This window comes from Pediculus humanus, genomic scaffold, assembly GCF_000006295.1.
Source record: "Pediculus humanus corporis 1103172107382 genomic scaffold, whole genome shotgun sequence".
NCBI lineage: Eukaryota > Metazoa > Arthropoda > Insecta > Psocodea > Pediculidae > Pediculus > Pediculus humanus.
In genome coordinates, this window is record NW_002987009.1 from 12,791 (window position 1) to 27,882 (window position 15,092).

The window sequence follows — 15,092 nt, forward strand, 5'->3', positions numbered from 1 at the left end:
TTACAAACAATTTATTTAATTTATTTTTCAATTTATTTTCCTTATATATAAATAAAATTTTGCTCTCTTTCTTTTTTAATTTTTGTTCACATCATATTTCATTATTATTATGTTTTTAAAACAAAATTATTATTATTATTATTAATATTGGTGTTAAAATTATTATCATTAAAAATATTTTTTTATAAAAATTAAATTGTTAAAAATTTAACTTGAGAAAAAGGTGGGGTTTGAAAATTTAATTAAAATAAATAATAACAAGCCAAAGCAAAAATAAATTTTCATTAAAAAGGAAAAATTTTATTTAATTTGAATTTAATTTAAATTTAAAAAAAAAAAAAAACAACAACAAATTAAAAAGTAATTTTTTTCTTTTTTTATGTATGATCATCATATAAATTTTATTAATAAAAATATAAAAAGGGAGTTAAAAATAAATTATTATTTAAAATTTTTTTTTTTTTTTTATAATTAAATTATTGCTGGCAAACTGCTTATGTAATTATTTTTAGCATTTTTTTCTTTTTCATGATTCATTTTAATGTAAAATTACATAAAATAGGAACAACAATTTTTATTAAAATAAATAAATTAACAAAAAAAAGACAATCCAGCACCCTGAGTTTACAAACACTATAATTATTGTAAATTATTTTTTTTTTAAACACCAGGAAATTATATATGTCGATAATACAAATTGCAAAATTTTTGTTTTTTTGTTTCGTTTAATTTTATGTTTTTAGGCACTGTCATTATTTTAACCTATTTTTATACATAATAATAATAATAATTAATTTCAACAATATAATGTGTTACTTAAATAAAAAAAATTAATAATAATAATAATGATTTTACACATATTTATACAAAATAATTTAAAAATTTAATATAAGCAAATAAAAAAATGCTTTTTACAATAAAAAATTAATTTAATTGTTTAAAATTTACCCTCCATTATTTTATCTATAATAAACTTTTTTTTTTCAACTTTTATTCATTCACAATTATTTATTTGTTAAATATAATAACATAAAAATGAGCTTTGATAATTGTAACGATAAAAAAACGACAGAAAAATTTGAATAATAGCAATAATATTTTTAAACAAATTAATTATTTCTTTTTTTTTGTTTTCATGGAATGAAAAATATTTATAAACATTCACTTATGTATATGTGTATTAAAATTTTTATTAAAGGGCAAAAAAAAAATACAATTATAAGATATTTCGATTTTGACTCGATTAGTTGTTTCATTACTGTGCTTTGGCAGCTTCCGTTTTTTTCCTTCTTTTTATTAAAAGTTGATTATTGCTATTGTCTAAATTTTTAATGTGTATTTGATCATAATCAACTCTCATTGTCGCCAAAGATCGAGTCATTTCTTCTTGTACTTCAGGCCAGTGATCCTCACCTTCTTTAAGCATTCTGTTTGTATGTAATGGAGTTTGAGGTACTTCTGTATATTGCGCAATCCATTTATTTTTCATAATTTCTTCGATGGTTGGTCTTTTGACAGGATCAATGGTAAGCATTTTTTTAATAAGGTCTTTAGCATCTTGACTAACAGACTTCCATTCTGGACTTGGAAAATCGAATTGACCGGTTCTAATTCTTTTTTTCATTCCAGGAGATATTGCAAGGCCGTGATTACTGTAAAATGGTGGAAAACCACACAATAATATGTACATGATGACACCCAGGGACCAAATATCACAACTTTTATCATATTTTTCTGGACCTAAAACTTCAGGAGCAACATAATAAGGTGTATAACATGGTGTTTGTAGTGTATCTTTTGTAAATGTTTCCTTAGCGAAACCAAAGTCTGTGAGTTTTAAAATTCCTGATGAACTTTTATGAGAATACAACAAATTTTCCGGTTTTAAATCTCTATGAGCTATATTCATATCATGTAAATATTTAACGGCAGAACAAATTTCTCTCATTATTTGAGCAGCTTCTCTTTCGGTGAACGCACCATCTTGCTTATCCTGTATTCGTTGAAATAATTCCCCGCCTTCCATACATTCCATTACAACTAGTAAACACTTGTTCCCACTGTAGGTGTTTTCATAAACATCAATAATATTAACTATGTGACGATGACCACTCGCTTTCCAATGCAATTCAACTTCTCTTCTAGCTTTAACATTATCGTGAAGGACTTTGAGTGCAAATTTTTCTTTTGAAATTTTGCTACAACATTCTACAACTTTTCCACTAATTCCTAAACCAAGAACATTATTAGATATTTCATAATCGTTGATTATAGGCGTAGATTTTGGAGATTTTTTAAAAAAAGTATTATCTCCCATTTCAAATGATTATATTTATAATTGATTAAAACACTAATACTAAAAACTAAATGAAATATTACTGAAAAATATTATTAAAGTCTTTTAAAAAATATTAAAACTCTTAAATAAATAAATGATAAAACTACATTAGGTTAGTCATAGAGTAAAAAACTATTTTTAAAATATAATATAAATTTTAAGTTGGTAAAACTTAAATTCAAATTGTTCGAAATTTTTAACTTTGTGTTCTTAAAAAAAATGATAAATTTTATTGCTTTTTCATTTTAAAAATTTGTATTAGATCTAAATGAATTTAAAAGGCTAAAGTACGGTTATGTGAAAAACATTAAAAGAATAAAATAATAATAATAAACAATAATACTATTTAATATTGTTTTTTTAAAAATTGTATTAAGCAAAAAAATATACATATATGAAAAACACTAACTACAAAATTAATTTTAAATATATATTTTAAAAAACACTGTCGTACAGTATGGAAATCTAGAATAATCCATGAATAACTTTATCTTCAGTTAAATCCATATCGTAAATGCACGGCCTTGTGGGCAATCCAGGCATTTTAGAAATTTCACCGACTATGGGAATTATAAAACCTGCTCCAACCGAAGCCGTAACATCGTTTATTTCCAACACATATCCAGTGGGAGCTCCTTTTATAGCTGGATCTCCTGTAATGGACAAAGCAGTCTTTGCCATGCACATGGGAAACACACCGTATCCTTTTTTAGAGTATTCTTTTAATTTTTCAACGACCTTTGGGCTCATTTTTACCGAACCTGCACCATACACATTTTTGGCAATACAATTTATTTTATCTTCTAATGATAGATTGAGGTCGTACAAGAAATGAAAATTAGGTGGTTGAGAACAAGCTTTTTGTACAGCATCGGCCAATTCTGTGGCTCCAGCTCCTCCGTAAGCCCAATGAGAACATTTAACGGCATCGAAAGCTCCATTTTGAATACAAAAATTTTTCACCAAAGCAATTTCATTTTCCGTATCCGTTGCAAATGAATTAATGGCAACTACGACTGGCACTCCGAACAATCTGGCATTGTCTATGTGTCTTTTCAAATTCACGAGACCCTTTTCGAGAAGTTCCAAGTTTTCTTCTACGTATTCCTTTTTAAGTGGGGCTCCGGAAGTAACCGTTGGGCCTCCACCATGCATTTTTAACGCTCTTACTGTGGCAACTAAAACCACAGCATTTGGAACTAGTCCAGATGATCTGCATTTAATGTCAAAAAATTTTTCCATGCCAATATCAGATCCAAAACCAGCTTCTGTAACAACGAATCCATCGGGTCCCACCAGCTTTAATGCAATCAAATCTGCTATAACTGAAGAACATCCGTGTGCAATGTTTGCAAAAGGTCCCGCATGAATTATCACAGGTGTACCTTCCAAGCTTTGCATTAAATTTGGATCCATCGCATCCTTAAGCAGAATTGCCATACCTCCTGTTGCACCTAAATCATCAGCTGTAACCTCGTTTCCGAATTTGTCGTTTCCAATTACTATTTTTTCTAATCTTTTCTTCATATCATTTAAATCTTTAGCCAAAGCCAATATCGCCATTACTTCACTCGCAACGGAAATATCAAAACCAGTTTCTCGAGTCATATTCTTCTCTGTCGCCGACTGTCCTATTGTGATTTTTCTCAAAAAGCGATCATTCGTATCTATGACTCTACGCCAGGTAATTGTGGTCGGATCGATATTTAGCCTTACGAATTTGCTCACTTCTTCCGGTGTCAATGAGTCTGGATCTGTTTTTTGAATTTTAAGTCTTGCCAATCTCCGTAGCTGAACTTCTGAAAACTTACGATGGCCTTTTATCAATGGTACCAATCGATTGTATAATGCTTCGTCTGTTTGAGTGGCTTCATGAAATATACGAGCATCAATTTGAGCAGCTAAAAGATTATTAGCTGCCGTAACGGCATGGATGTCTCCGGTCAAGTGTAAATTCATTTCTTCCATTGGTATAACTTGAGAATAACCTCCACCAGCAGCTCCTCCTTTTATTCCAAACGTAGGACCTTGAGATGGTTGCCTTATGGTCGCGATGGCATTTTTACCTTTGTGTGCCGCCAAAGCTTGCACCAATCCTAAAGTTGTCGTGCTTTTACCTTCGCCAAGAGGAGTCGGTGTAATACCAGCAACTACTACCAATTTTCCTGATTTTTGATTTTGTAACCGATTTAAAACAGACGTACTAATTTTTGCTTTTTTCGATCCGTATGGCAAAACTTCATTCGGTTGTAATCCAATTTCTTCTGCCAATAGTGTAATATCTTTGGGTTCTTGTGCTCTTGAAATTTCAATATCAGACGGAACTTGTTCTTTTAATTTTAAACTTAACGGTCTGAGATTCCAAGACGTATTCAATATTTTATCAACAGCTCTTTCAGCCGATATGACAGTATTCGTCATCAACATGGCTACGGTCATGGGACCAACTCCGCCAGGTACGGGAGTTATATAGGATGCAATTTCTTTAGCTTCGTTAAAATCAACATCACCGACTAATCTTTGTCCAGTTTTTTTCGTGGGATCCGGTATAGCATTGATTCCACAATCAACAACGACAGCACCGGGTTTTATCCAACTTCCTTTTACAAATTCCGGTTTTCCAATTCCGACGACTAAAATATCAGCCGTGGCGCATATTTTATCAATGTTTCTAGTTCTCGAATGGCAAACGGTCACGGTTGCATTATGCCATTTTAAAAGTTCTGAAGCAGGGGTACCGACAATTTTACTCCTTCCCAAAACGACTGCATTTGCTCCGGCCATGGGAACCCCAGATCTTTTTATCAATTCGATGCAACCGTTCGGCGTGCACGGTATAAAACCCGACATGTCTCCTATGGAAACCCTTCCTTCGTTGATCGTATTCAAACCGTCGACATCCTTCGATGGTAAAACATAATCGGTGATTAAATGAGAATCAATTTTATTATCGGAATCCAATGGCATTTGTACTATAATACCATGAATTCCTGGATCGTTGTTGAGTTTTTGTAAAACCGATAACAATTCTCCTTCGGTTGTAGATTTTGGTAATTTAACATGATCAGGTTTCATACCGATTTCCAAAGCTGCTTTTATCTATAAAAGAATAAATAACGAATCATTATAAAATTTAAATAAAAAATTTCTTAATCGTTTGTGCATAAAAAAAACCTTAAGAAATTTTGAGTATTTAAAAAATTAAATATTTTCACACGATTAATAATAATAATAATAATAATAATAATTAAATTTAAGGACTTTTGAAGATCACGAACCGAAATTAGAAGAAGAAAAATTTCTTTTTTTTATTTATTATTTAACAATTATCACGGTTTTAAATTGATAAAGAATTGATTGTTAACCTATGACATTTTTAAACTATATATAAACCGTTAAACTTTTTTTTTTTTTTTTTTATAATTCGAATCGAAATTTTTTTTTTTTCATTCACTCATTATTATTATTATTATAAATTTTAAATATTTTATATACCTGCAACACAAAAATTTAGTTTAAAATATAAAAAAAAAAAAATGTTTGTTAATTTACCTTCATTCTTATATAAACATTTGAATCTTCTCGTCCTCCCACTTGCACGATAGCCAATCCAGGTACAAAACCAGGAATTTTTTCTTTTAGTTTTTCCACTCTTACGGTTAATTCGTTTCTTATTTCTTTTGATACTTCATTTCCCGACAGTAAAATCCCACGAACTTTTGGCAATTCCATTTTTTACATAAAACAAACAAACAAACAATCAATAAATATAAACAAAACACAAAACCGTTTTTTTTTTTAAAATTAAATAAAAATTTTTTTTTTTTTTATTATAAAATTCGTTTGTATTTTAAATTTTGTTGTTTGTTGTAATCTTTTGTTGTTCTGTTCGGAAAATGTTTGATTAAAAACGGTTTTATTCAAGTTATGACGTTTAATTAAATAAAAAAGGATGACCAAAAAGTTTGTCGCCTTTTTTATAAATAAATCAAATTTTTTTTTTTTTTTTTATAATTAATTTAAAATTTGATTTATTTATTTATTTATCGATAAAAATTTAAATTTTAAACGATTAATAATAATAATAATAATAATATTTAAAAAGGAAAAATAAATAAATTATGATCATGTTAATACAATCATAATTTTTTTTTTTCCCCTTCATTTTTTCTTAAATTATTATTATTATTATTATTAAATCGAAATATTTAATTTCGATAAATTCTACAAAATAATAATAATAATGATAATAAGTTAAATTTAAACTTTACATTCGACAATAAATAATTTGTAGGTTTTTATCACAAAAATGATAACCTTAAAATTTTAGTTTATAACATTTAGGAGGTGCGTTCAATAAGTTTCCCTCGATATTTATTTTCTAACAAAACAACAAACAAACATTTTATGTTATCAAACATTTTGTTGTTTTGTTTTGTTTTGTTTTTTATACATAAATTATAAAATCAATTTCGAACAAATGTTTTTACGATTTTTCAAATGATGATGTCACCGCATAATAATTAGTTTGTTAATAATAATAATAATAATGTTAAAATATTGTTAATGGTGGTGGTGTTAATGATATGATAAAATTAAAAAAAAAAAAAATTTAAAAAAACAAAACAAGGTGTATTAATAACGAATAAATAAATACAATTTATTATTATTATCGTTTTTTTCTTCTGGTTAATGACGACTTTTAATTATTTAAAAAAAATAAAATAAATTGAATACATATTTTTAAAAAAAAAACATAAAACTTATTAAACATTATTATTATTATTATTGTACATAAAAAAAAAAACAAATAATTACAACGATATAGTCTATACCATATTCCACCATTTTAAAAAAATTAACTCGCACGTGTTATACACGTTACATAATCATATTTTGTTTTGATGTTGTTATTTTTAAATGAGTTATTATTATTATTATTATTATTATTATTATTATTATTATTATTATTATTATTATTATTATTATTATCATTACTTAACCGTACGTATTTAATAAAACGCACAAAATATTTATTTATTTTTTTTATATTAAAAACGCATTAAACGAGTCATTAATGATATAAACTAACGCAAAAAAAAAAAAAAAAACGTGATTGTTTTATTACTTTTATTATATAGCACGATGAATTTCTATAAATTTTATAGTCTTTATTATAGTCTATAAAATTAAAAGAAATTTTTTTGTTTTTATATGTGAAAAAAAAAAAAAAATTTTTTTACACGTTAACATGCATATAAAAAACCAGAGATACTCGACTCATTAATTTTTTTTTTTTTTTTTTTTTATTTGTTTAAAAACGTCTTTTCCCATCTTCTCACGTACCTTAACAGTGATTAATAATAATAATAATAATAATAATATTTAACGAGGAAAAAAAATATAAATCGTTTGCGTTTGTCGTTTTTTTTTTTTTACATATAATAGTCGTTAATGTTTCAACTCTCTATAAAAACTTTTTACCAATAGATATAACATTAAATTTGTTTAAATAATTTTTTTTTTTTTTTTTTAAATAATCAGCCTTATTTAAAATTTAATAAAAAAAATAGAAAAAAAATTATGTTATGACGACGGCTTTATGTACGCAGGGCCCTCCCACGCCTTCCAATAATGCCGGCCACATATATGTTTGTATTTGTTCGCTTTCTTGATTCGACGTGTGAAATCTAACGTGCATATCCTTTCGAAATTTTCTCTCTTCGTACTCCAATACGTAAGGAGGACACTGAAACATTTTATTATTATTATTATTATCATTTACAATATAAATATTCGTTTGAGAGAGAGAGAGAGAGAGAGAGAAATTTTTTTTTTTAACCTGATTAACGAGTCCCCATGCGAGTCTTACGGAATCTTTTACGTATTGATTTAATCCCGCGCAAGATTTTAAACATGGATAATCGTAAAGCGTCGCCCATATTTGATTCGATACGTCCTTTAAAAAAAAAATTTATAAAAAATGAAAAATTTCCATTAATTCCACTCGGAAAAATAACGACAGGAAAACTTACGTTGATACATTTCGTCAAATCGAATTTATCGATTGTTTTTCTTAAATATGTCGAAACGCTTTTTTCAAGTTCTTGAAATATTGAATCGTTTTCAACATGATGATGATGATTATTATTTTGTACGACGTTAACGGAATTAATATTTTTATTATTATTATTATTACTATTGCTACTGCTACTACTACTACTACTACCGTTCGACGTAGAATCCTTATTGATGGGACTTGGCAGATGTAAAATTCTTCTGATGTGATCTTTTTTTGTCGCTAATAAATTTTCAGCGCAACGAAATGACAACTGATCAAGTTCAAACAAACCGGAAATTGAGTTTTTGAAAAAAATTTTCCCCCAAACCCCCGTTCGACGAATTAATTTCGGTTAAATTCGAGTTCGTTTTGACAAATCAAGATCACATCCATGTTGAGAAGAAGGAGTAGCAAAAATCCCACGATGAAAATGAAAAAAGAATATCGAATCAATTAATAATAATAATAATTATCAATAAAAAATTGCAATAAAAGAAAAAGAAAAAATTAAAAAATAATCAACGGTCATCATTACGTCATCGTTATCGTCTGCTAACTCCACAAATTTTATTAATAATAACAATCATTATCATTATCGCTACCCGTTTTATATTAATAATGACCGTAAAATAATTTTTTTTTTCTTTTTTTTTCTTTTTTTGCGTTTTTTTTTTTAAATAAATAATTTCGTGACGTCATGGGAGTTTATTTATTGTTATTGATAACGAATCAAAGAGACAGTGATAGTAGAAGAACGAAAAGTGTACAAGTAGAAAAAATGAAAAGATAGATTGAAAATAGAAAGTTTTCCCTTTTTTTTTTTTAAATGTTATTCTAAGCACTTTCGAGTTTCGATTTATCGAACGTTTACGATATTAAAAAAAAAAAATTTTATTTAAGTTGTTGTTCTTGTCGAATCAAAAATAATAAAAACGGTTTTTATCGAAATTTAATAATAATAATAATAATAATAATAATCATCCTCTTAAAAAGAAACGAGAGAATCAATTTATTAACGTCGAGCGTATTATCTATCAGGTATATATTTACTTTTTGTACGTGCGTACGTGCGTGCTCACGTGTACGTGTACGTGTGTGTGTGTGTGTGTGCGTAAGTACGTGTAATAAAAAGTCTCTTTGTAAACACGTAAAAATTACCGTTATGGAGGATAAATTGAAAAAAAGAAATTTCTTTTTCGTTATCCTTACTTACTTAGTCGGGACAGTTAAAAAATAATTTTTTTTGTGTCGTTTTGAACGAACGTGAACGCCTAAAGTACAGTTTATAGATATTAAGATTTTGCCCTATCCAATAGAAAGAAACTACACTTAGGGTACAAATTAAAAAAAATTTTGTACCTTTTTTTTTTTCTATCACGTGATAATTACATTATTTTTCAGGTACTTTTTGAAAGAAATTCTTTCATCTTACGTATAAGTAATAAAATATGACTTATTTAAGTGTAGTTTCTAACAGATTGAAAATTTAACAGAATTTCACAAGAAACGAATTTTATCATTATTATTATTAATATTACCACTGGTATTATTTTTCTTACCACAATAACGGAGAATAATATTTTTGATTTTAATTCTGTCGCATTGTTCAATTGAGGAAGATTGTCTAATGCATCCAACGTATCAACTCTTGCTTGAGCGTATAAATTAGCAAAACAACGAACCAAACGTTCTCCCACTAATAATAATCCATTATCAGAAGGTGGTGGTTGCTGTTGCTGCTGCTGCTGCTGCATACCCGTCGATGATTCCAATCTGAAATTACAATTTTGAAAATTTTCCGGATCGTTCTTTGAACGAAAAAAATAATAATGATAATATTTCAAGTTTCTCACTTGGATTTGAGACGTTTTTCATTTTCTTGTAGGTTCAATATCATTCCATTTGCTCTCGCAAGATCGATTCTCAATTTTTCTAATTCGGCTCTAAGAACGGTCGTTTCTTGAACTTGCGGAGAAACTTGCATGGCTGCTCTCGAACTACATCCTTGACAAGATGGAATACTTTGATTCCACGATATTCCAGAAGCTTTACATTATTTATTTAAAAAAAGAGTTTTAATACATGTCCGTTTTAAAAAAAACTTTAAGATTGTAATATAATCGTACTTACTGGCACTTAATTTTTTATGTTTAAGTTGTCGTAATCTAACGGGTCCGTTTGTACTTGATCCTATACCGGAGGATGAACTACCGGATGATGAATCTTTATCGTCTCTAACTGGGCTTAAAGACGCTGTGAAATATTTACAAGGGATTATGTTAAACCGTAATTATTTATTTATTTAAAATAATTATTAATGTAACCATACGAAAAAGAAAATGGGGATTATTATTATTACCCGGAGGACTATCGGTTCCGGATGAATTGGTGTTGTTACCAGACGAAGAACTTAACTGATGATGTAAAAGTTCTACGGATGGTCTTAAACTATTTTTACTGCATGACCTGACTGTTAAAAAGTATAAAATTTATAATTAATGGCTTTCTTTTAAATAATTTTTTCCGATTGCGTTATTTTATTGTCGTACCTGATCTTGTCAAAAAATTATATCGTGCTCTTTTGCTCACGTATGGTGAATTGCCAGACATCATTATTGCAGAATCTGATTCGCTATGGTATCCAGATATGTCACTCGAATCCGCTTCGTCGTCTGCTACTTCTTTCATTAAATCCAATACCTTTTAAAATATACAAAAAATATTCATGACGTGAAAATACCTTTTTTTTTTTTTTTTCCAAATTTAGTTTTCGTTATACCTTTTCGCAACCGCTGGAAAATTTTATTAGTACCGGAGCAATGGCAGCATTGGGTTCAATAATATTTGCTTCTTTTTTTAATTGCGTAAATTGAAATAAAACTTCTTTGTCATATTCTATTCTACGCTGAAGAATTCCTAAAAAAAATTTTCACGAATGAATTTTTAATAAAAAAAAAAAAAAATTTAAATTTGTTGTTTTTGTAATTTCCGATGGGAAAAAGGTAATAATTACCCAAAAGTATATCCAATGAATGATTGCCTAAAGTTGGTTCGACAACATTCAACAAAGTTTTGTTTTTAATTAATCTTTCTTGTATTTCCGGTTGTTTCAACGAAAGCTGTCTCTGATGAGAAGCTTGAACCGGAGCTGGACCACGAATGGTGCTATTCATATCTTTTTTACCACTCGAAAGGCTGAGCTCTTCTAATTTTTGTAAGGCTCCTTTGTACGTTTCAACAACTCTTTGAAATTCGACCTGAAAAACGTTTTCCAAAAAAAATCAAAACGATGAACGTTCATTTTTTTTTTTTTTTTTTGATTTCGTGAGGTTGTTCACGATAAAACCGGATTCTATATCAAAAAATTAAATGTATTTTAATTCAAAACATTTTTTATGACCCTTCAGGTTTTGCACGCAATACGGAAGAAGATGTTATTAAAATAAATTATTGCAATTATTTTTGAAACAAACAAATAAAAATAAATGAAAAACGTGAAAGGCAAATTTTTAGTGAACCTTAAAAAATTTCGCACGATGTAATTCGATAAAATTAAAATTTTGAAAAAAAAATTATGCAGACGACGGAAATGAAAGGAAGGAAGGAGGTAAATTTAAAATTCCGATTCGGGAAAAAAAAAAAAAAAAAAAACATTGAGATCTTTTTCCGGTTTGTTAAAGTAACAAACAATTGTATCATGAGAAAAAATCTTTTATAATAAAAAAATTACTTAAGTTTTTTTTTTTTTTTTTATTCTTTTTCTTCTGCTTTTTTTTTTTTTGTTTCGAGTTTTAGTATTAAATGTGATGTAATTATTATTATTACCATCATCATCATCATCATTACCATCATGAGTATCATGAGAATTTTTTGAAATTAAAATTTATTCTTATTTGTTCAATTGTTTTTGTTTTTGTTATTGTTTTTATTTTTTATTTTTTGCACCGGTTCGACAAGCATTATTTAATGATGAATAATAATAATAATAATTAAAATTGTTAATAATTAAAAGAAAGTCGGTAAAATAATATTAAAGACTACGGAAAATAAAAAAAAAAAAAAAATGGAAGAGGAAATTCTTACCTTGAGAGCATCGTGAAGATTTGTTAACGTTTCGTCTGTCGTTCCTACCAGACCGTGTTGACCCAAACCTTCAATTGCTTTATCCAAACTTCTTTTTCTCGCTTGAACCATTTTTTTAAGTTTATGATCGGACAGTACAATCACCTGTAAATCATTCACGGAGTGTTTAGGATAACAAAAAAAAAACAAAAGAAATCGTGTGCTGGCTACAACCATATTGATTAATGAAAAAAAAAAAAATTTACCGAACAATGAAACAAAAAAAAAATTATTATGGACTTGATTAAATTTTGTTTTTTTTTACCTTCAATAATTTTTTACAACTGCAAACAAAAGGCCCACACAAATCCCACTTATCGGAATTTTTATCCAAATCCCCGGTTGAAAAAAATTTAACCATTTGCATGACAACCGCTTCGGGACGAAGTAATTTCATGCTAAAATTAAGGCCGTCCGATAGGAAAACTTTCGCGTAAAGAGCTTCCAATATCGATAAACTGTGAGGCATTGATTCGACGAAAAAATCGATGGGTAAATCGTTTAATATTACCTGAGAAAAATGCAACATGAGATGAGGAAACAAACAAACAAACAAACAAACGGAATTCGTTTATAAAAAATGAAAAAAAAAAAACTACAAACTTTAAACGTTCCGTGGCTTAGCCTATTTATGAAATTTGCAGCTTCTCGATATTGAAAATTTTCATAGAGTAAAATAATTCTTTTGACGGCGACTCTTGGTGACACGTCTGCTATCGTCATCGAACCGATTCGCGAATCAAGATCATCCGTATACGAACCTACAAAACGTTGAAAACAATAATAATAATAATTTTTTTTTTTTCAAAAGTTTGCCGAAAAAATAATTAATTTTATTAATTAATACCACGTAATTAATTTTTATTTTTTTTATTATCTGACGACTCAAAAAAAAACCGTAATATTTGTGGATTTAAAAATTCTATGAGTTAGCATATTATGTGTTTGAGTGAAAGGTATAACGAATATTTTAAAACCGGGATTAATTATATATATTTAAATTTTTTTTTTTTTTTCGGCATTTCTAACGATTTCAACTTTGAATCAATGACTTATTGAAAAAAAAAAAAAAACAGAAAAAAAAAAAGAAAACTAGCACTGATAAACGAGTTTTTAAACTCTCTGTGACTAAATAAATTTATTACCGAGAATTAACATGAAAGATATTTAATAAATAAAATCTTATATTAGATTACTCTTGTAAAAAAAAAAATTTTTTTTTTTTTTTTTTATTGTCAAACTTTTACAAAACGTGAACTTGTCGAATTAGTTTTTTTTTTTTTTTTAAATTTATTTATTTATTTATTTATTAAAAAAAATTTCAAGTGCGAATTTACCTGTACCTGACGAAAAACCTCCGACCCATCTCGATGCTTTCCATTGCATTTTTTGTACATTGTTTCTTTTGTTACTCCTTTCCGGTTTTATTCTTTCGCCACGTTCCAAAACGGAAAATCCAGAATCGCCAGAATTTGTCGATGCGAGCTATAAAAATTAAAAATTATTAAAAAAAAAAAAAATTATTTTCATTTATTTACAAGTTGCATCGCGTGGAATTGACACCGCAATAAAAGTAGTTTAGTAAATGGAAAACGGAAATGTCATTTCAAATATTAATTATTCTATGTTATTCTATTTAAAATTTTGTTTTGTAACTTTAGCAAATACCGGAAACGGAAATATAATTAAACGTGAATTTTTTCATCGAATGAAAAAAGTTTCGCGAATGCGACCACCAAAATGGCGTTCGAAAATTTTGCTAACCATGTGTTTGCCTCGTCATAAAATAAACTATATTTAATCCAAAACTAAATTTTACCCCCTCAACGCAATACAAGACATTTAGGAGCAGAAGAATTGTGTCGTGGCAGAAGGCAAAAAGCTCTTGATAGGGTAACACAAGGCAAGAACTTTTATATAATAAGCAGTAAGTTTTCAAATTAAATAGTTAAAATTTATTCTAGCACATTTGTGAATGAGTTCTATTATTAAGTAATTGTAATAATAATAATAATAATAATAATAATAATAAATAGAATATAGTTTTGGCCTCGTAGACTGGACGAAAGAAGAAATCACGCACCTAGATAGAAGGACAAGAAAAATATTAACCATGAATGGTGCGTTACATCCAAAAGCGGATGTGGATAGATTGTACGTCAGCAGGAAAGATGGAGGAAGAGGATTACGACAAATAGAAGCGGCATACCAGAATGCCATTATTGGAATGGGAAAATACATAGAATCCCATCAAGAGGACCCTATTTTAGCCCAAGTTATACATGCAGAAGAAAAAACTACAAAAAAAGGAGTTCTGAAAAGGGCAAAACAAATCGTCCAAGAAAATAAAGAAAATGAGATAATGGAAGAAGGGCAACTTGCAACTTATAATAGCAAAGCCCAATCTCAGAAGAAATTAAAAGGCAAATGGGAACAGAAAAAATTACATGGGCAATACCTAAAAAGAATAAATGCCGACGATATTAATAAGAAGAGCACGCACAATTGGCTACGACGTGGAAAACTTAAAATAGAAACAGAAGCGTTTATTACAGCGGCTCAAGATCAGGC

General features: G+C 28.1%; 3 protein-coding genes across 3 annotated transcripts; all 3 read right to left on the reverse strand.

Moving 5' to 3' along the window:
• Window positions 1–1,255: 1,255 nt before the first annotated feature.
• Window positions 1,256–2,317, reverse strand: Phum_PHUM025040 (cAMP-dependent protein kinase catalytic subunit, putative; the record flags this gene model as incomplete). Its single annotated transcript, XM_002422902.1, has 1 exon — window positions 1,256–2,317. One exon carries the CDS (start codon window positions 2,315–2,317, stop codon window positions 1,256–1,258), a length of 1,062 nt encoding a protein of 353 aa, XP_002422947.1.
• Window positions 2,318–2,803: 486 nt separating this feature from the next.
• Window positions 2,804–6,070, reverse strand: Phum_PHUM025050 (formate-tetrahydrofolate ligase, putative; the record flags this gene model as incomplete). Its single annotated transcript, XM_002422903.1, has 2 exons — window positions 2,804–5,437; window positions 5,891–6,070. 2 exons carry the CDS (start codon window positions 6,068–6,070, stop codon window positions 2,804–2,806), a joined length of 2,814 nt encoding a protein of 937 aa, XP_002422948.1.
• A 1,849-nt stretch (window positions 6,071–7,919) lies between these two features.
• Window positions 7,920–13,907, reverse strand: Phum_PHUM025060 (uncharacterized protein; the record flags this gene model as incomplete). Its single annotated transcript, XM_002422904.1, has 14 exons — window positions 7,920–8,087; window positions 8,181–8,297; window positions 8,374–8,670; window positions 9,968–10,172; window positions 10,253–10,445; window positions 10,530–10,652; window positions 10,759–10,869; window positions 10,949–11,099; window positions 11,179–11,315; window positions 11,413–11,656; window positions 12,483–12,626; window positions 12,787–13,032; window positions 13,125–13,282; window positions 13,859–13,907. The coding sequence occupies 14 exons, from the start codon at window positions 13,905–13,907 to the stop codon at window positions 7,920–7,922; spliced, it is 2,343 nt and encodes a 780-aa protein (XP_002422949.1).
• Window positions 13,908–15,092: the final 1,185 nt, after the last annotated feature.